This window comes from Serinus canaria, chromosome 8 (genome assembly GCF_022539315.1).
Source record: "Serinus canaria isolate serCan28SL12 chromosome 8, serCan2020, whole genome shotgun sequence".
Classification (NCBI taxonomy): Eukaryota; Metazoa; Chordata; class Aves; order Passeriformes; family Fringillidae; genus Serinus; species Serinus canaria.
Genome location: NC_066322.1, coordinates 23,244,169 through 23,266,291, shown reverse-complemented (window position 1 = coordinate 23,266,291; position 22,123 = coordinate 23,244,169). Strand labels below are relative to the sequence as shown.

The 22,123-nt window shown below is 54.7% G+C and overlaps 1 protein-coding gene across 1 annotated transcript; it reads right to left on the bottom strand.

Moving 5' to 3' along the window:
* Positions 1-2,846: 2,846 nt before the first annotated feature.
* LAMC2 (laminin subunit gamma 2) lies at positions 2,847-19,394 on the bottom strand. The gene is given in 24 exon segments (XM_050977605.1): positions 2,847-4,719; positions 4,934-5,033; positions 5,122-5,280; positions 5,821-5,957; positions 5,960-6,019; positions 6,107-6,221; positions 6,700-6,849; positions 7,063-7,207; positions 7,946-8,080; positions 8,503-8,582; positions 8,851-9,056; positions 9,179-9,329; positions 9,617-9,753; positions 9,964-10,197; positions 10,661-10,840; positions 11,628-11,846; positions 12,117-12,229; positions 12,572-12,761; positions 12,873-12,995; positions 13,422-13,558; positions 14,019-14,117; positions 14,991-15,120; positions 15,307-15,495; positions 19,286-19,394. Coding segments are annotated over 24 exon segments (3,522 nt in total). The 5' UTR covers positions 19,368-19,394; the 3' UTR covers positions 2,847-4,468.
* Between the last annotated feature and the right edge of the window lie 2,729 nt (positions 19,395-22,123).

Below are 22,123 nucleotides of genomic sequence, written 5' to 3'. Positions count from 1 at the left end.
CAGTCCGTGTCTCCATCTCTCTGCCCATCCCATGGCCTCCTGCCCGTGTCTGCCTCTCACCCCCAGCACCAACACTCTGTTGTGCAGCCATGTCCAGGGAATAGTTTGGTCTCTTGTTCTGGGGTACTGCCCTGCCCTGCGTGCATGGGGAGGGAGGAGGGGCTGGTCAGGGAGCCACATGCTCCCTGTGCTCCCAGCATGTCCCTGGGAAATGGTCCCCTCTGTCCATCTTCCCAGCATGCTCAGAGCAGGGGCTGCCTGTTCTGCATCATCTTACACAACCTAAGCTCAATAAATCTGGGTGGATTTTTTTTTTTTTTATTAAATAACTTTAGTGTGAGCCCTTTGGGCCTCTCAGCCCAGTGACCAACCAAACCCTTTCTGGCAGCAGACAGTTGTAACACAACCAGCTCAGTGCCGCACAGCAGGGGAACCTCCTCAGGCCAGCCATGAGACAACCCAGCTAACAAAATCCTCCTCCTGCCCCTGAAAATCATAGAGAGGGCATTTCTAAAAGGCAGCAGAGGCCTTGGTAAGCACTGCTGCTGAAGCATGATGCAGAGAATATCACATCTCACCTTCCCCTAGCTGCAAGAACTGAAGCCACTCCCTAGGAAAGTGAAGTTAGGGTGATGCTCTATTCTTACCCAGCATCAGAGGGGGCATCCCACACCTAGAAAGGGATCTGCCTTTTATGGGGCCAAGAGATTGGGTAGAAAGAAGCAGGTGGTGAGCCAAAGCCTCCGGTGAGAATTTGCCCCAAACCTGGCCGTGTGCAGCCCCATCCCTTACCCTCCAGATCTCCATTTCTGCTCCATCAGCCTTCTCCTGCCACTCCTACTCTCTGCCTCTCCTCGAAGAGCTCATTAAATGCGTGATAACCTCCCCCTCCCCAGCCAGCCATGGCTGCTTTGCACATTCCTTGGGACAAGCCAGACTCCTGTGATCCCCCCTGATGCTGGGGATGGATCCTAGTGGAGATGCTCACAGTAAAAGCAGGACAGGTAACGTGGAGCAGTTCCTGAAGTTTTGGGGAGAGGAGGATTGCAAGAGCAGGGCCTCATCCTGCTGATCATCCCTAGGGCACAAGGATCCTGAACAGCTCCTGGGGAGGGTCACAGCCATGAGGAAGGTTTAGCCCTCACCTTCTCCTCTCCCTTTGCTCCCTGTAACCTTGTATCACTTTGGGTACAGTCCTTCTGCCTGTGGCTGAGAATCCTCTGGGGTCTTTCAAGGAAAGATGTGAAAATTATTTTATTTTGTCCCTTAAAAGTCCATAAAGGGTCACAAGTAACTCTCAGGCAAGCTCCAAAGGTGGGGCTTTGTGCTAAATTTGGTGACCTGCTGGATGCTGCTGGCATCCCTGGAACAGCGAGCCACTTTGGACAAACAAGGAAATCCACAGCCACAGGGTTCTTGCAGCAGACAGGATATTAGGAGCAGTAGCTGACAACTTCTCAGGAAGGCACAGCCCTTCCCAGAAAGACAGAAGTGATGTGACTCACCCAAAGGCCAGAAGGGGTGTTTCCTTGTCAGGGATTTCCCTCTGCATGGAGAGATTTGTTTGGTAACTGTTCTAAATTTGACAGCTGAGTCCCCCAGTGCCAGCTCTGGTATCTCCAGGGGGTTGAGTACATATCCCACAGGATGAGGAGATATGGAGATGCCAAAGCAGAGAAGGTGCTGAGTGTGTGGGGGACTCTGCTCCAGGGAAGCCTTCAGCCAGGTCACCACCACCACCCCATGAGCTCCCCTGGCAGTGCCACCTCTGAGTGCCCTGAGACACCCAGTGCATGTCAGCCACCCGCTGGACTGCTCTCTGCCTGCTGTTCTCACACCTTCTGCTTGTCAGCCTCCCTTCCCTCCCCACCCCAACACACAAGTTATCCCAGGCAGCAGCCTCCCCTCCTTTCCACATGTCCCCTGTCTTCCTCAGCTCCAAGCCAGACAAACAGCAATGGTGGCAACCAGCCTCCAAAACACACAGAGAGACTGAACCTCCTGGGGAGTGACACCTCTGAGGTGGGAGCAAAGACAGTGGGTTTGCCCCAAGGAAAGACAGAAAACTAAACAATGGAGAGGAGAAAGAAAAAGTCATGTCCAAAAGTCATCTCTGACCCTCCCTTCCTCCAGTACACAGAGGGGGACCTGGGAATGCCACGGCCTCCTGATCCATGTGGTTGGGATGGTGAAGCTTAGCTGTGTTGAGGATTCTGAGTTTGTTCTGTCCTACTGCTCTTACCTTCGTGTACCCACTCAGTAAAACTCACAGGATGGGGGGAGGGATGGGGGTTTGTAATGGGGCCTTCAGCTCTGGGACTGGTTTGGAAAATTGTCTTTGGGTGGGCATGGGAAGAAAATAATCATCTGTGATGATCCATGTGACCGCTGGGGAGGTGAGGATGGGGGTTTCCAGGGTGCAGGAGAGGTGTGGGAAGAAGCTCGTGGGTTTTGGTCTTTGAACCGCCACTTTTTAACAGTCAATTTGCTGAAAGTGAAATGAACTTCAAACGTCTTTTGGGAAAAGAAAATAAATAAAGGGGGGGAGGGAAAGGGGTTGAAATTGCCATGCCACCAATTTCACCTTTGTCAAAAGTTTTGGAGCCTTTTTTTTTTCTTTTTTTCTGTTGCTATATGAAAAAACAGTCATTGACAAAAAATACTTTATCAGCAAAATGTTTAAATTATGTAATAAACAAAACAAAACAGAGATGTTACTGGTGTGATTTTACAACAGCCCCAAGACTGAGTCAGAACAAGAGAGCAAATGCCTGCACTGCTGGGATAACCCATGGCCAAATCCCCCCAAATGAGGAATCCTGAAAAAAGAAAGTAAATAAGCAAGATCTAGCCAAGAGTATTCATCATTTATTGACCTCTTACCTGTCATAGTTGAGACAGCCATGGCACACAGAGTATCAGCATGCAATTTCAGAAAGCTTCAACCCATACAGAGCAACACCTTGCCACTTCAGAAGGCTGCAAGTATCCACCCTTCCTGTTCTTTAGCCCACCTTTTATCCCCTCCTGTTGATGCACTGCCCCTGTGTGCCCTCTGTTCCCTTGGGTGGTTGCTCAGTGCCCCTGGGCACTCCATGGCTCATTGCTGTCAGTGCTGCTCACCTGCTGCTCACAGCTGTGCCCACTGGGGATGAGGCTGGGCCAGCCCCACTCCCAACTACCACCAACTGTGCACCTACACCTGCCTTTCAAAAAAGCCAACTCATGGAAAAACAGGTTCCCTAATGGCTGTCCCAACGCTGTACAACAGGAGAAGGGACATGTGCCAGAGGCTAAAATACACCTCACTTAAATAAAAGTGGAAAGCAGACATAATACTCATGAAGCAAAAGCATGGATGGTGCTTTATCAGATACCACTTTATCAGAGACTTGAGAGATAAGGAGGGGTGAGGCAGTCCCCAGTGTCCTTCTCCATCTGGGACCTCCTCTTTCACCACCATGCAGGGCTAGGGCTTCAGCAGAGCTTCAGCTTCAGCATCTGGTAGCACTTATTTCCTCTGAAACTTTTTCCTGCATGGCATCTGAAGGAAGGTGGGAGCAGTGGGCAGTGTCCCAGAATGCAGCTGGACCCACATGAGAGCTGCAGTGAAGGGAGCACTGTGGTCTTTGCTTCATCCAAGCTCTGTTAAGATGAACAGTGGGAAACCCCTGTGGAGAGCTACCTTGGTGGTGATGGTGGCCTCTGACAAACATACCATGAGGGAGGGAGGGAGGGAGGGAGGGAGGACAGGCAGAACCAAACCAGAGGTTGGTTTGAGACACATTTAAGGCATCTTCAATGTTTTTAAACTAATGAAATCAGGTTACAGGCGCTGCAGCAGAATGGGATGGGGTTCTCAGGTACAAGAGCCACAGCACGCCAGCACCACCCCCAGCAAGGGGAGAACTGCCAGCCTGGGAGGAGATACCACATGAAGCATCACCAGTGCCACAACTCAGAACTCATCTCCCCCAGCAGCCTCTCATGCTGCTTGCTCCCTGTCACTGCCGAAGGTGAGGAAACCCCATGGAGAACAGGAGGAGCTGGTGATGGCAGTGTCAAAAGTATGGACAGAGACCCCAGTCCTTCTGTGTGTGCTGGATCAGGACAGGGAATCCACAGGTGGTGAGAACCTGTCAGTTATGAGCTTCAGGATCCAAACTGTGTAAACTCACACAGCTGATACCTAACCCTGCACCTCAGAGATATATTGTAGAGATGGGCTGTTCTTCAGACAGTAGCACCTTCACAAACCAGGAGTCTCCTTCCTCCCATGAGCAAGGGACGGAGCACTTGGAAAAATTAGGGACTTTCCAAGGCCAGTGGAACATTGTGAACTTCATGTGCCACACTGATCTTGAGGGTAAGGATCAGTTTAACACAACCAAACACAGCCAGTTCTGCCAGATTTGGGGAGGCTTCCTGCCTTCAGCCTGGCAGGTGCTGCAGCCTTTCCAGAGCTGGCTCATGGCAGTTCAATGGCTTTTGTGTTGTAGCAGCCTGGAGGAAGACTCTTCTGGATATCCTCCAGGTTCTTAATATCAGCCAGGATGTCATCGATGCTGCTCTCCAGCACGCGCACCCGGGCCTTCTGCAGGGCCGCCGTCTGCTCCAGCTCTGACATCTCCACCTTCAGCTGCTTGCTTCTGCTTTGGGCTTTGCTGAAATTCTCCTCAAGCTGCCTCAGGCCATCCTCATCCACAGCGCCAGGCTGGTCTTTTGCACAGAAGGAAAACAAGGAATGGGAAAGCACGCATGGACTAGATCTTCCTAGATACTTCATCTCCACCCTGCTGCCCAGCCTGTTCACAGGCATCACGTAATTTAGCTTCCCACTAAACTCCCAGAAGCCCTGCCTAGACCCCAGGATGGGATCCCAGGATGGGGACCTGTCTCCATCCACACCCCACAGTGGCATGACAAAACCTACTCATGAGACGCAGCAGCTCCTCCAGGGCGCTCAGCACCTGCTGCACAGCCGCCCCTGCCTGGCCAGCCTTGTCGTGGACCCTCTGAGCTTCCTGAGCTGTCTGAAGGAGGAAAGGCAGGAGCTGTAAGGTGAAAACAAGCCCACAGGGCAACAGGGGAGGAGACAAGGCAAGGGAGATGGGGACCCACCTTCTCTATCACAGCAGCATCTGCCTCAGCCTCAGAGAGTTTCCTCTCGAATGCATCATCCACTTCCTTGGCCTCGAGCTGCAGGGTGGCCACTGCCTTCTCCAGGGCAAGGACGCCGTCAGCCGTCTTGTTGGCTTCCTCCTTCAGCCGGGCAATCTCCTGGTGTTGTGTTTAGGAAAAGGCACTTTTAGAGGGCAGAACACAACCAAAATCACTCTGGGTGCACATTAAAAGGGAACTGGTAGAAACTGGTTCCTTCTACAAGGGATCCAAAAGATACAAGCTGTCCTCATGTTCTCCCACCAACATCTCCGGAGAGATGTTTGTATGCTCATGGCTCAATCCCTCCCTCACACATCAGCAAATCCCTGGGGAATTACAACACATCTGGGAGGTGAACCCACAAACACCAGTTTTGGGACATCAAAAGCCTGCCAGTCACTCTGGCTGCAGGAGTAAAAAAATCCCCTTGGTCACTGAAAGGTGGCCACAGTGAGATGCCACAGAGATCCTCATGGAACAAATGTGCCTGCAGAGATCCCCTGCAGCCAAACTGGTATCTGCAGGATCCACTGCAGAGAAACTTCAGCTCAAAAATCAACCCATCAGGTCCACCAAGAGGTTGCTAACCATCTCCTTCCATGTTTTACCCCTTCCAAATCCTCTTCTTCCAGCAATAGCACCAGAGTCCGTCCTCACCTCTTGGATCCCCGTGGTGATCTCCTTCACCTCCTCTGCCACGCTGCTGCCTGCCTTTGACTCAGAAGCAGCGCTGCCCACGATCCCTTTGGCTCGGTCTGTCCTCTCCCTGGCAGTGGTGACCATGCTGCTGACATGGGCAGCCTCCTCATGGCATCCTTGGCTTGCCTCCTCTTGTCATCTGCTTGCAGGTTGAACTCTGGGAGAAACACATGTGGCAATGAAGCCTTAGTACCTCCGTGAGACCCCACATGGAAAGGAAAATGAAGGGTTTCTGGGATGGTACCCTTGAGGCTCTTGAGGATCTGTTCCACCTCGTAGAAGGTGACATTGCCAGCGCTCACGGCTTGCAGGGCTGTGCTCCTGGCAAGGGTGGCTCGGGACAGCAGCTGTGTCAGCTTCTGCAATGTACCAAGGGACACAAAGGGTGGGTGAAGGACATGGTATGGGAGCATCACAGGGTCACAGAGCAGTCTGGGAGGAGCTGGGCTGGAAGAGACCCAAGAGTCTGTTCCCAAATGCTTGCTCTTGCCCCTTAATCAAGGATAACCACAGGCTGATCTGCCATCAGAAGCTTATGCTGGTACTCCTCAACCAGCTCCAGCTCTATCCCAAGTCATCTTAAACCTAATCTTTGCAGGAGCAGGTCTTCATCCTGCCTTACATGGAGGAGACATGCAGGTGAAACCCTGCACCAGCAGCTCCCTGCGCACACTGAGGTCTGCAGACCAGCCCCAAGGAAGGGTCGGTCCAATCCTGCACTGGGCAGGCAGGGCTGCCTTTGACAGCCAGGCAAGGACAGCGGTGGCACCACAGGCACCCCCACAAGGCTGCAGCTCCTGCTGGGATGGGATGAGCCCTGGCCAGCCAGCCTCTTACCGCTCTCTGGCCCTCCTGCCCCTGCAGCAGCTGCTGGGCTTCCTGCTCCCACTGCCCCACGCGGCTCCGCAGACCCCGGTACTGCGCCAGGGACGTGTCCACCAGCCCCAGCAGGGCACCTGAGTCCTGCTTCAGCCTCCAGGCTTCCTCCTGAAACACAGACACAGTGAGGCCCCCAGCATCACCCCAGTGCCCACCAGGAGCCAGAGGCAAAAGGGGGAAAAGGGTAGGAAGATGCCTATCTAGTGGCTCTCCAACAGGGATGGAGCCCTGGGAAGGGCTGAGCTGGTGGTAGGATAAGCAGGGAGGGCATCAGGAAGAGCAAAAGGGGATCTCCTGGTCTGACAGGCACGAAGCTCTCACCTGAAAGGAGCTGATGTCCATCTCTGTCAGGCGAGACAGGGAGCTGAGGAGCACCAGGCTGCCCTGGTAAGCCGTGTCTGCCTTGGAGGCCATTCCATCAGCATCAGCCTTCAGGCCTCCAACCAGTGACTTGAGCTCCTCATACCTGCACAGATGTGAGGTTGGAGAGCCTGGTACCAGCCCAGGTGCCAGCCTCCCACCCCAGCATTAATACCACCATCTGCATTGACTCGTTCACATTCTCCAGGGCTCCATGCAGATTTATCACATGTAAGAAGTCAATACAAACATTCCCTGCATCCCAGCCCCTCCAAAGAGCAGGGCATCTACTGGCTCCTTACTCCCACTCCAAAATCAGAGGTTGTTTCATACCGCTGAACCCTCACAGGCTCCATGGTGGCTCTGCTAATCCCTGCCCTACCACTGTATGTGTTCTCCTGCACAGCCCTGTTTAACCTCTTAACTTCTTCAAGGCTCCTGCTCACATCCCACCCATGGTGTGCAAAGTCCCAGCACCACCGTGGTGGGCTCTGGAGAGGCCAAGTCTGACCAAAGAAGACACCTTAAATTCACCCTTGGGCTAAACCCAGCCCAGATTTTCAACCACATGTGGAAATCATCCCCAGAAGCCTGTTCACACATGTATTGATGCTTTGCCCAGCTGCAGGCAGTCCCCAGGAGCACTGAGGGCTGTGAGGTGGGAAGCAAACCCTCCACAGAGCTGCTGACCCTCCATCTGCACCCCTCAGATGTGCCAGCGAATTCCCTGCCTCCAGCTGTCCGTTTCTGCAGCTCAGATGGGAAGGGGGCCGGGATTCTTGGCGGTGCCCCTGCTCCCTCCTGGGTGCACGCAGACCCTGAGGCCGAGGCAGGCTGTGCTCACCTCCCGGGCAGCCCTGGTAGGGAGCCCTCGGTGCCCTCTCCGCCGGCGGCGGCGCGCAGCAGCTCCAGCGCCTGCCGCGCGTCCTCCCGCGCCGCCTTGGCCGCCTGGTCAATGGCATTGGCTGCCTGAGTGTGGCTGCAGAGCACAGAGCGGGCTCGTCACAAAGGCTTCCCACCCAGGTTCTCTCCACCAGCTTCCCTTACTGCTGCACTCATGATTCGACCCCTTGGGAAACACAGCACGTCTGCAAAGGCCACCTGTGTTTCGCTTGTTCCTCCCAAGGAGAGAGGAGCATTGGGGAGGGCACAAGATCTGTTCCAACTGGATATCCAAGGGGAAAACTCTGATCCCAAAGATGCTTCTAAATCACATCCAATTACATCCTTGAAGACAGCTGAGGAAAGTCTATAGGGCAGCAAAGACAGCCCAGCAGCTGTATTTCCCCTGCTCCAGGGATGGCAGATGTCAAACAGACCCCCCCAAAAAGGATCTTCTGGGCACCTAGCAGATCTCAGTCCTCCTCCCCTCTCTCTTAGCTAGCAGTGGGAGCAACTCACCTGTTGGCCAGCCTCAGAGCCTCCTGGGCCAGCAGCAAGAACTGATTGGAACCCCCAGGAAAGCTTGAAACAGGAATGGTCTGAGGAGGGAGGAAGGAAGAGAGGTGTGAGTGCTCTTCCCTGCTCTCCATCCAATTTGGCAGTGAAAGAGGCAACTACAGCATGTTAAACCTCCACAGCCCCCAAGACCCCTGCCAGCTCCTCTCAAGGTCCTGACCCCAAAGAAAGGACCACCAGAACACCCACATTCACAAAACAACTTCTGTAATCCTTTAAATCCTTGCTTTCTCTGTAGATGTTTTTCAGCCCTGAACTGAACTAGGGGTGTGTCACACAGGATGCTCTTACCACCCGAAGGAGAGCGGCGCCGCTGCGATCCAGGTCCAGCCTGGCTCTCTCCAGCAGCTGACGGGTCTCCTGCACCTGCCTCTCATACTGGCTGCCCAGAGACCTCAGTCTCTCCACTGTTGCCTTGACCTCATCCAAGCGACTCTGGGAGCTGGACCCCTGCCCCTTCATCCTGGCCACACGGCCTTCCAGAGACCTGTCGGAGGCTGGTGAGAAGGAAAGAGAAAGGCTGAAGGAAAACTCGTTGCTGTGCAAAAAGGCCCAGGCAGCAAAACCCTCCCTGATGCAGCCCAGATGGCCCCATCCAAGGGCAGTGGGCAGGTGGTACCTTGAAGGCTCAGGGTTTCCCTGAGGATGGTCCGCAGCATCTCCTCAGCCACCAGCATCCTCTCCTCCAGCTCCTGGCTGGTCCCACCGCCAGCTCGCACCTCTGACAAGAGCAGCTCCAGCTCTGCCAGCTGCTGCAGGTACAGCTCCACCTGCAACCACAGACCAGGCATCAGCCAGCAGCACACTAACCCCACGGGGGAAAGACTAGGGGGGAGCCAGGGCCACAGTCAGGCCTGAGGACAGAGACCAAAACAAAGGCTCATTTTAGGATGGGACACAAAGGATCAGTTGAATTAGGTACAAAGCCAAGGCTTGAATTTACGTTTCACCTGCACCAAGAGTAGATGCTTGAGGAGGACAGGAGGACACCCTGAGGGTGAGCAAATTGCTGCACTCCTTGCTGCTCAGTGGCCCTGGGGCTGGCACAGATGCTCACCTGCACTTTCACCTGGCCATAGCAAGCTGGGCACTCACTCTCTTCACAGCGGGGACCCTCAAAGCCAGGTTTGCAGATGCAGCTCCCGTCACTCCGGCACTTCAGGGGCTCGGCACCAACCGAGTCGCAGTTACAGGCTGCAGGTCAGAGCAACACAGATTCAGGGGCCCTGGCCCTACCTCAAGCCACAGTACATCTCTCCCTGCTTTCCTCCCACCATTCAGCCCTGTGCTTTGGTTCCTGCTCACCATTCCCACTTCCCAGCATCCTCCTTCCCATCAAACCACTCCAAAGTCAGTCATGGGTTTTCTTACTCATCCCCAGCTCGGACAACACCTGGGTCTCACCTCTGCACTTGTGAGCAGGGTCAGGGGCCAGCGGGTTCCCAAAGAAGCCATCCTTGCAGCGGTCGCAGTAGAAGCCAGCAGTGTTGTAGATGCACTTGAGGCACTCGCCGCTGCGGCGGTCGCAGTTGCCCACGGCGTTGGGCTCTACGTTGCCATTGCACCGGCACAGCTGGCAGGGCTGGGAAGCTGCTGGGTCTCCAAAATAGCCATCAGCACAGTACTCACAATTGGCACCTGGGAAAGGAGACATGAGCAGAAGTTAATCCTTGTGCCCGGGAAGCAGAGGCTGACTCACTGCTTGTGCCCCACAGAAATGGGGGTGTTCAGCCCCATCAGGCTTGGCACAACAGCTGCTCTGCTCTCAGCACCACCACGGCCAACACACAATGCCCCCCCACACATGCTCTTGAAAACTGGGTGCCACAGCTGACCTTCTCCAAGTCATTTTGTATTTCTTTATTTCCTTAGCTTTTGCTCCCCTCCCTTTCCTACCCATCCTTTCTCCACCCATGTTACATTTAGAGGAGACCTTTTCCCAGAGATCTTGGTGTGTTTACCCAACCCTTGGGGCTCAGACAGACAACTGCAGGCAGGAGGGGCAGTGTCGCACACAAGCTGGGCTGAGAGGATGGTGAGGCCCGCCCAGCTCCAAGCACGCCTGTATGAAAAGGCAGAGCAGAAGCAAGAAGGGAATTACCAGCAGCTCCAGGAGGGCAGTGGTCACAGGTGATCTCCTCCCCACCCGGCCCCACGGAGCAGCCCTGGCCGGGCCCGCAGGGGCAGGTCCTGCAGCTGTGTGGCTGCCGGGGGTCTCGGTAGGAGCCGAAGGGGCAGCTGGCACCATTGCCCACGTTTTCATCTCCTGAGTAACATTCACCTGGGGGAGCAAGGAAAGGGCTCAGGGCAGTTTGCTCACATTCCCAGTGGGACGTCCTCCACCGCTGCAGCCACAGCGACAACAGCACCCATGGTCCAGCAGCCTCCATGAGATCTCTTCAGATCCCCAGCACGCCCACATCATGCACCACATAAGATCATTAAATGGTTAGTGTTGGAAGGGACCTTTAAAGGTCATCTAGTCCAACTGCCCTGCAACAGGGAAGGACTTCTTCAGTTAAACCAGGTTGCTCAAGCTCTGTCCAACCTGAGGCACTGCTTAACTTTCAAATAAGAAGTCAGAAGTGAAGAAATATTGCTATCTGGGCAGCAGGAGATGGTTTTTCTCTCTCCAACATGCATCCAATTTTTTCCAAATGCATCTGACTGCAGTGTTTCTAGGCTCTGGGGAGTTTTGTCTTGGATGGTCCCCACATTTCAGATCCAAGTCACAGATTCATGACCACAGACAGAATCTCAGAATCACAGACTCATTAAGGTTGGAAAAGCCCTCCAATACCATTGAGTACAACCTGTGGCAGATGCCCACCTTGTCAGCCAGCCCAGAGCAATGAGTGACACGTCCAGTCCTTCCCTGGACACCTCCAGGGATGATGACTCCACCACCTCCCTGGGCAGCCCCTTACAATATCTAATGACACTTCCATGAAGAAGTTCCTGTGAAGCCAGCGGTCTCGCCTCCCCTGTGTCCCTGTTCTCGGGACACAGGCAGCCTCCCTGCATCCCCATAGAGCCCACAAGCACAGCGTGGTGCTGGCTTCTCTTACCGCTGTCAGGATCACAGGTTCCTCCCCCCTGGCAATTGCAGGGCACGCAGGTGCTGAAGGGCCCCTGGCCGGGTGCGTCCCTGCGGTATCCAGGGGCGCAGCTCTGGCAGAACTGCCCGCGGTACCCCGCCGGGCACTGGCAGCGCTCCACCCACGGCGCGGGGACGCCGGGCACGGGCTGTGCTGACACCAGGGTGACGTTGTCGATGTAGCCGGTGCCTGCAGGGAAGGAGGGCCCGTGACCCGCGGGGACAGCGGCTCCACCCGCCGGCCCCCACGGCCAGGACCGGCACAGGGCGCACATTCCATTGCAGTGCCCAGGGGCAAATGGAGCAGCCACATCAGTCGCTATCCTGCTCAATCTCTCTGCCGTTTCATTTTGCCCCCTTGGAGCACTTACTGTTTTTATCTTTTAATAAATTTTAGCAAAGGTGTACCCATCTCCAGCAACTAGGAGAAGCCAACCTTGTCAGCTCTCTCTGCACTTACTGTACTCCCCAAAGGTGGCTCGGATCCAGAGGGCTGTCAGGTTTCCCAACAGCCTGCGAAATTCAAAGTGATTCAGTCTTGGGCTCCACTTGCTGCTTGGGTGCTCGTCCAGCCTGCCATGGAAGAGGGAGGAAGTGGCACTGGTTTCAAAAAACTGAGATGCCTCTTCCAAAAAAACACAACAGCCCTCGCCCACCTCCCTCCTGGGAGCTCAAGGCTTTGGGCAATGACCTCCATGTGTGTAACTGATCCAGAGCTGAGAACCCAACCCGACCTCAAGCCACATTTTCTGCTGTCCCTCTCACAAAGTAACCTCCTCATCCAGGACAGAAGCACCCAGCCCAAACCAGGCAGCCATTTGTCACCACCAAGGGACCACAGCTGAACCCAGGACCTCCTTGAAGCTGCAACCTTTCTTACTCCCCCTGGCCCAGCACCCCAGCTTCCCACTTTACCTGAACGTGTACATCTGGCTGATGCCACAGGGCAGGACCTCTCCCTGGGGCAGGAAGGGGGCAGTGACTCTCAGGCCATGTCCCTCCAGGACCACATCATGTGGAGAGGGCTGGCGGCCCCCTCGGTCCAGGCGGTAATCAAAGGAGAGTGTCTGACCATAGCTCAGCTGCTGGTTCCCAAGGAATTTTGCTGCAAAGGGAAAATCAAAGGCTTACAATCTTTCCTTCCTCCTAAAGGCTTAGTTCCTGGGATCAGAGCAAGCAAAGGGTTCATTCTGGCCACCACTGATCCCATACCTACCAGGTGCCATGAAGTATATTGGCTCCGATGTCCTTGCTGCTATGAAGGCATCCTGGTGGCGTGGGGACCACTGGAGCTGGGCTGGGGAGCCGCTTTCATGGACACCTCGCCAGCCCTCAGAACCTGGAGCACAAACAAGGAGCAGTCAGCGTGCACAGGGAAGGTATCTCTGGGATTCCAGCAACCTTCTTGAGCTGTGCCTTATCAAAACTCTCCAGCTTCCCACCCCGACCTCTGAGGGGGCAGCACAGTTATCCCTGTCCCCAAATCAGCCTGAATGGGCTCAGAAGTCTCTTTCCAAGTGGCAGCAAAGACATAATGAAGAAATCCTCAACCCTTGGACTATACTTCTGCCTATGACCAAGCCATGCCATCACAGCAAGGTTGCTGCAGCCACAGGCAGGTTGGATGAGCACTCAAGGAGCAAGCACAGCTCAAGACTGACTTCCAGCAGGGCTGTGAACCACGTGGTTCCTCCAGCCCACTGAAGAGAAGGGATGGCAAACAAACAGGCCCAGGAGCCATGGGGATGTGCTGCTTGGGCTTCACCTTGCTGGAAGGTAGAGGTGATGTTGTGGACACTGTGGTTGTCCGCACTGATACACGAGCCCGAGTGCCCGTAGCAGAAGCAGGGGGAGCATCCTGCAGGGTTGCTGGCATCCAGGTTGTAGAAGTGTCGCTTGCACCTGGGAAAATGCAAGAAGGTGACAATGTTCAAGTGGTTTTCTCCTTTCGCTGGCCCACACAACCATCCCTGTGACTCAATACAGCCTTCAGCAGGGTTTGAGATCATCACTGGGCTGGGATGGGGACATGGGCATGTGCAATGGCTTTGATCAGAGGACAGGGCTAGATGGGATACTGGTAAGAAATTGTCCTGTGAGGGTGGTGAGGGACTGGCCCAGGTTGCCCAGAGAAGCTGTGGCTGCCCCTGGATCCCTGGAAGTGTCCAAGGCTGGGCTAGATGGAGCTTGGAGCAACCCAGGGTAGTGGAAGGTGTCCCAGCCCATGGCAGGGGGTGGAATGAGATGAGCTCTAACATCCTTTCCAAACCAAACCATTCTAAGACTTGGTGAACTTGGGAAGTGACTGCAGAGAGAAGGAGGCTGTGCCAGGCAGTGTCCAGCACATCCTCCTGCCCCTCACCTCTGGCACTGCTCTCCCGTGACGCTCTCCTTGCAGACACAGTGGCCAGAGTGACAGCCTCCCACGCTGCCCGCTGGGTCACACTCACACTGCAGGCTCCTGCAAAGGCACAGCAGGAACCTCTACCTGGGCTTCCAGTTTGGCCTGGGAGTCACTGCTTCCTGCTACTACACAAGACAGCAGAGAACCCTCCCAGCTACCATTCCCATGCAAGAAGTGAGAAAATAAGCTGCACAGCCACCTCTTTCCAGAATCTGCTCCTCTGTGGGTGCCTGGTTGAGCCAGTGCCCATTGCTACTGCTCCAGGGCATCCAAGAGCATCAGACCCACCCACAAGGGCAAAGTGAAGCTCCACTGAGCTTAATAAACCCTGGCTGAGTTTAATAGACCTTGGCTGAGCTCCAGCAAGCAGCAGCACCCCAGGGAGGCTTGGGCAGGAGGCCAGGCCAGCAGCAGGGCTGCAGGCAGCCTAGCATCCTTTGCCTGCCAGCAGCCCCCAAGGAGCAACAGCAGAGTGAGGTGAGGAAGAAGAGGACACAGCTGAGGAAGTCAGATCAGAAACATTTCTCAAAGTGTTTAAACAATGCTTCATGAAAGGGAAGGGGTTGATCTTTGCATGCTTATCTCCTTGTGAGTGGCACCAACATGAGGCAGCCCCACAATGGGCAGGTTTTGTTTCACAGGGCTGTAGCTTGTTGGGCGTTATCTGGATAATGAATCCATCACCTCAGAGTGTGGCTAAGTTCAGATTTTGATGGTGTTGCAGGACACCAAGCCCTGCAGGTTGGCAGGGAGGCCCAGCCTCACTCAAACCCACTCTCTCCTAGCACAGTTGGCTTAACGTTGTCCATGAGCTGCTGTAAAACCAGCCCTGCCTTTGCAGGGGCTGTTTTCAGCCAGCACAGGCCCCAGGAGAGCTTTGGAGGCTGGCCCTCCCTCTGGTCTCATGGCACTGGTGGTAGCAGCACTCACTGCCCGCTCCTCCTGCACCCTGCCTCGGACAGGGACTCGAAGCCAGGCTGGCACTGGTCACACTTGTCCCCCATCACTCCGGGCTTGCAGCTGCACCGGCCCTCGCTGTCACACTGTGGGCCAAGGGAACCTGCAGGAAGACAGGAGGGAGAGGCTGGGATGGGCACCTTCCAACCCACATGGTTCTGTGAGCTTGTGATTATTTCAGAGGGCAGGTGGGTCTTGAAACCCGTGGTCTGGTAGGCAGGGGCTCAGAGCTTGGCCTGCCCAGGAGGTGCCCGAAGCCCCCTTAGCCAGGCAGGAGCTGTGCACGTACCCCAGGGGTGGCAGAGGCAGGGCAGGCAGCAGAGCCCCCCGTGCTGTCGGAAGAAGCCCTCCTTGCAGCGCTCGCAGCGCGCGCCCTCCGTGTTGCCCTGGCAGCCCAGGCAGCGGAACCCGTTCCCCGTCTCCCTCAGGAGCTGCCAGTCAAAGATGCACTGCCTGGACATCCCGTTGCAGTCACACACTGGGGAGAGGAGAGCAGAGACATGTCTCAGATGATGCAGCAATCCCACCCAAGGGGCAAGGAGCAGGGTGCAGGTGCTGCAAACCTCCCCTTCCTGCTCTGCCAGCAGCGAGCTGCTTCCCCACTTCTCTGGGCTTGTCCCCATGTCTGTGTCCATCAGCCACCCCAGTGCCACCCGGCGTCCCCACCGTGCTCTGCATCCCCACACTGGGGAGGAATGCCCCATTTCACTGCTGAGGATGGACAAACCCAAGCCAAGCAGCCACAATCCACACAGCAGCACTGCCAGGGCTGTTCTCCATTCTTTCACAGGTCTTGCAACACAACCAGGACATTGAACAAGCAAAGATGATTTAAGAAAAAACCCCAGTCTTGTCCTGAGAAAAGCACGAGTAACCTTACTGGAGACTTTGGGGAAAAGGGAAAGTTTCCTGAGGTTATTCTTTGTTTCACCCAGCCAGGAGTGAGTTGAGTAGGAAAAGCTCAACCAAATCCCACCAGGTCCCCCCACCCAGGTCTGCAGTGCAGGGTGATGAGGAGTGGTCTGTGATCCAAGGATCTTGGTGGAAGTGTGCCAGCCACGAGGGAGATTAACAAAAAAGGTTTGGGTGGGATTGGACCCCACCCTCCCTCATTGTGAAGAAAAGCTGCAGCTGCCCACACTGCTGCATGGGGGATGTCAGGAAGAACAGGCATGAGATTCTGCATTCCTCTATAGCCAAGACAGATGGTCCCTCTGGACATCAGACTCAGGCATCTCACCAGATGTGCCTGCCCCAGCACTGCACTGCCTTGTCCAGCTGCTCTCTTGAAGCCACCTTGCACCTATTTGGCAATCCTCCAGACCTGGAGCATTCAATCCTGAGGACCTTTACTGCAGACATGCTCCTCAGGATCACTGGGGAGAGCAGGCACAGCCGAGAGAATGGTTGGCAAAGACAGGCAGGAGAAAGAAACATCCCAAGGGAAAAAGCCAGGTCCTCAGGGGCACAGAGCCTGCTGAGGAACTGCTCCAAACCACCCTGATGCTGCCATGGGAGCCTCGACCTCCCTGGGACAGGAAAGGCCATTCCCAGCTACCCAACCCCTGCCCAGGACACCTCGGAGAGCACAGGAGGAGGAGGGAGCCCAAAGGTGGGCAGAAACCTTCTGCATGGGTGCAGACAGTGCCTTGTGCTCCCACACTGATCCTCCTCCTTCCCAGCTCTCTTCTGGCACAGCTCAGCCCCAGGGTACAACGTCCCCGTCCTTTGCATCCGTGATTCCTGGAGCCAGGCAGAGCCTCCTGCTCTCCTGCTCACAGCTGGGCGCCGCCCTCCCACACACCCATCGGCACCGCATTCCAGAGGGAGGCACTCAGGAGCGCCTCTGCCAAGGGGAGAGGTGACCTCATGCGCCAGCAAACAGGGAGAGAGGCTTTTCCAACTTCAGCAAGCACAGCTCTTCCCTCCCAATCTGGCTGCCGGGAATCTGAGACCGAGCTCAGGAGATCTTCTGCCACCCAACCTGCTGGGAGGGGACCTGTGGGCACAGAATTCCTGCCTCTAGGGTCTGGGAAAGCAACTCCAGCCTCAGAGAGCACCACCAGTGACCAAAGGGCACCGACAACACAAAGGACCATTGGAGAGCAGCAGTGTGAGACATTCTCAAGTCTTTGTGCTCACCTTCACAGCAGAAAGATCCCACTTGGGTTAATCCCACTCCCCATCCCTCTACACTCCAGCTAGATCTCAAGTTGGAAGGACAAATAAGGATCTTTGAATTGAACTCCACCCATGCATCACCCTACGTCCACGCAATCCAGAGGATTTACTGGCTTGCTAAATTACAGGCATGAGCACCATTCCCCCAGGGAAGGAAAACCTTTCTTTGAGTGTTTCTCTGCTGCTGCAGCATGTCAGGAACCAGCTCTCCAGCCCTGGAACAAATTCCTGTCTCGCTGATTCAAAGCCATTTAAGACACTGTGGCAGGTTAGTGCCACCGCTGCACTGGTGTGTCTGCTCTGGTCATCTCCCAGAAACCCAGGAGCTCAGGCAGGCTGCAAGGCACTGCAACTGACAACGAGGTGGAGCAGGAAGGAGCTGCTGGGGGATGAGGACCAACTGAGGAGAGGATCACTTCTCTGTCCAGGTGCCCTGAGCCTCTGCTCTGAGATCATCCATGGAAAAGAGCAGGTTCCTTTGGAGGAAAAGTTTTGCAGTTGGGTTTCTTCAGTGCTATGTCAGGATGCAGGAGATCCATGGCACACATCCAGCAGGATGTCATTCCCCCAGCTCCTACCCAAGAAGAAAGCATGAAAAGAGCTTGATGGCTGTGCTCAGATGAATTCTCACATCAGAAAGGCTTGGAGAAGAAGACAGGCAGCTTCAAGCTTCTTAAACTGTCTCCTTAAATTCACAAAACCAGACAATGAGGATGGCCCTGGGTCTGTGAGGATCCAACAGCCCTGTCCACATGAGCCAGCCTGCAAAGATCCCTCCTTCCATCAGAAGAATGACAGAGCTCTGCAGGCAGTGAAGGCTCCAAGTCAATAAAGCATTCCCTGCTCCTGGGACAGGGACCCACAAGGCTGTCCCATCTGCTGCTCCAAGGCTGGCTGTCCCCACTGCCCACCTTCACACTTTCTCACTGCAGGAAAACCTGTCTGGGCCTTCCAGGACTCCATCAGCAGACTCAGCTACACCACTGAACCCACTCAAATTTTTATGCTGCACAATAAAACCACAGCTGTTATCAACCACTGGCTTTACATACACACAGAAATGGGTTCAAGAGTCCCTGGGAAAGCAGCAGTTTCCCACAAACTGCCAGGAAGGAACAGAGGAAGAATTGATATCAGTATTTTAAAACCTAGATGTAATTAAGATGATGTAATAATTAACCCAAGCAGCATCTACAGCAAAGCAGATATTTTTTTCTTTCAAAAAAACCCCAAACCAAAACACTTATTCAGCACTTATTTCACATTCACCAAACTTAAAACTGATGAAATTCAACTTCAAGCCCAGCAAGCTTATTTCAGGACATCAGTACTGGGGACAAAAAAAATAATTAAATCACTCAGTATTCACAAAATCACCCAGTATTTACAAAATACACGCAGAAACCTGACTTTGGCCAAACATACCCATCTCCAGACTACAGGCCAATGAAACTGAAATTCAGATAGCTGAAATACCACTGGGCTGGACATGTTTAAATCTCCTTCCATGACACTCTGCACTACACAAGCTATGCATGTGCAAGAGGATCTGCTGGATTTTTAGACTTGGATTGCAGGAGACTCCTGTCTCCGTTAGGATGTGGCACCTTGTGAGCCCCACAGACTCGCACAAGATCCAAACACCACCTCGTTATTACAGCAAACTGGGTCCTGGATGCTTCCAGCTCTTCCTCAGGCTCGGGGAAGGGTTTGGTCCCAGCAGTGATGGGCAGATCAGCCACTGCCTGGGCGATGCTTGTGCTCACACCAGCATCCCACCCCGGGAGCAAAGCTCTACACCGACAGCAGGAAGGTAATTGCACGCAAATAAGTTATTGAAAGGGGATGCCAGTGACCAAATGAAGACCAACTGCGCATGGGATATTTAACCTCGGAGGAAAACTAAGAAGCACCTTCAGATCCAGTACCGATGCCGAAGGCAGGAGGGGAAGAGTGCCCTAGCAGGGTGCCCCGGCCAGCTTCCAGCTCCCGGCCCTCTCCGAGCAGACCTGCCGGCCGGAGCAGGGCAGGAAAAGCCGCCCCAGAGCCCCAGAACCCCAGAGCCCCGGCCCCAGCCCCAGGCTCACCTTCTCCGCGGTGTGCGCTCCGGGCTGCGGGCAGCAGGGACGCGGCCAGGCAGGCCAGGGGCAGCAGCCAGCGCTCGGCCATCGCTGCTGCCGGGAGCGGCAGGGCCCGTTCCGGCGGGGCTCCGCACCGGCTGCCAGGTAGGTGCCTTTTTTTGGGGCGTTTTTTATCGCTGCCCCACCTGAGTCACTCCCAACAGGAAGAGCGCCTGTGCCGCGGGCTGACTCACGGCGAGAGCCCAGCCCAGGGAGCGCAGGCAGGCGCCGGCCCCAGCGGGAGAGGGGCACTGGCGGGGCACAGCACCCAGGGACCCCCTGCGAGCCCCCTCTGAGGGGAATTAAACACCCCTGCAGCTCCTGGCCACCCTCCTGCCCGGCCCGCTCCGCCGGCCCCGCCGCCGCTGCCCCCACCGCGGGGCTGGCTGGGGACAGCCGGGCTGTCCGGGCACGCCAGAGGCTTGCAGGGAACAAAGTGGAACGGGATGAGCTCACAGGAAGCCTGGGAAGGGTGGATGGGGGCTGCCTGCTCGCAAGCCGGGTCCAGCCAGCCAACCTGCAAGAGCAGGGCTCATTTCTGGCGAGTAGCAGGACTGGGGTTACAAAGAGACCCAAGAACAGCTTGAATAAATGCCCAGAAAGCAGATCGATTGGGATTTCCCAGATAATCACCAAGTTCAGGAAATCCCCAGACCTAGAAATGAGGTGGAGGTGGAAATCATCACACATATTTGTCTGCTTTTGCTCCTGAGAGGGAAAATGAGCTTAGATGGGTCCTTGGCCTCACCTACCACATCATTTCCATGCTAGAAGAAGGATGAGGAGTGGAGACAGAGAGAGGAGAAACGCTTGTCTGAGGCTGCTGACAGAGCCAGGAAGATGCCAGGCTCCACAGTCCCAGGTCCATTAGCACTTTGTTCTCAAGGGGAGCTGACAAGCCACACAGGCCATGAAGGCCAGTTCTTCCACCTCAGTCCTGGCCTTTGCCTAGCAGGAGGACATGACCACTTCTACAGGGGAATAGAGAAACCTGGAGGGAGGGGTTCTCCACATCCTGCACACGTCAGGACAAGCAGGACTCCAGCACATGCTCCTGCCCTGTGAAAGCAGCCCATCAGAGGGGCACAGTGAGGGATGGGCCCTCGAGCTGCATCACAGCAGCTCCCCTGCCTAAGGCCATGAGAGAGCCCTTGTGTCACAAGTGACTGTGAGTGGTCCAGGAGCACCTTTAAATACAATGAGAACACCTAACAAGTGCATCCCCAGAGACACAAGTTGCCTTTAGGTCCCATTCTGCACTAGGGACTCATTCTCAATCCAAGGTGTGACATGCTGATCACTTCAGGCCTGACAGACCAGGGTGATTAACACTGAGCTCCTTGTCTGAGCCTCCTGCACTGCCCAACAGCCTCCAGACACTCCAGACACCTGGAACTGACTCACAGGGCTTTCCTCTGTGGCTCCTGGTGATCTCATGGGCGCAGCCAGCCCAAACACACCACATCTCTGCACCTCCCTTTGCCAACTGTACCTGCCTCTGCTGATTGAGTCAACTCACTTTTATAAACAGGAGGTTTCCTTTTCATTTCACTTGCTGGATCTTAATGCAGCTCACAACAAGGAACACGGCTTCCCAAACGCAATAGTGGCGTGGTGGGTTTGGCATCTGAAGTTCTTTTATCTGGTTTTCATTACTAGTTTTTAGGTGAGATAAAATTAATTTTGGTGTTCCCACCAATTCAGCAGTTCTTAGGATCCACTCATACCTCTGAGGAGACACAAGCCCTTCTGCTCTTAAGTACATCACTTGCCCACAGCACCTCTGCTGTGTCCTTCCTCCCTGCTGTGACACCCCTCTGCTCAGGAAGGCATCTCCAGCAGCCCAGTCCACAACAGCAGCTCCCTTAGACCTCACCCAGACCACATCCTTGGCTGATTTCTCTCCTGGAAAACCAGCCCTCCCCAGCAGGAAGCTTTTCCCTTATCTGTCTCCTCTATGTTACCCCATTGCTCTCACCCTTGCCACCCCACCTCTCACTCCACTTGTGCAAACAAGGCTGTGACAGCTCGCTCCTCAGTCATCTCTGCTTATTGACTCAGATGACTCTCACCTTGCCATCTGCCACTACGCTTCAACAGGACCTCTGGAAACCACATGCCATGAGACTAGCAAGAATGTATTTCCTGGGGCCCTGATTTTCTAAACACATCTGATCTGGATCGAGCAGCTGCCCATCAGCCTCCACAGAGCAAATGTCCCACTGCAACCTGTGGCAGCACCCTTTAGAAAGGGTCTCACACCAACATGATTACCAGGGATGTTTCACCTTGTAGAGTAAGCAAAAGCGTAAGAAAAGGGAGGCATAAAGAACAGCTGTGCTCATCAGACACTGCAATGAGGCAGTTTTGTTTCACCGGAAAACCTGTCTTTCAGTCTGCAACACAAGAAAAGTCCTTCTTGAAGATGGCTTACGTTCATTCCCAACAGAGCCAAAAAAGCTGCTCCTGCAGGCAGACCACTGTGGCTCACAAGTTCATCAGTCCTTGAAGACGTGGCTGTGGCAGAATTAAACGCTCCAAAACCAGTCTGGAACATAATAATCTAAATTTTGCTGATGGTTGCTGGTGAAAAGTGATGGATGTGTAAAAACTCTGGAGTGATGGTTTTATTAATGTAAGCAAGGGAGAAAACCCATTTTGGTGACTTATGCCAAATGAACACCATAATGCTGTGAGCCCCTGCAGCCCAAGTCAACCCTTGCATCCCCAAGCCTCCTCCTGCAAGGGCCCATCTGATCTGCCACATCATCCAGGTGTGCAAAATCAGTGACCATGATGTGCTGG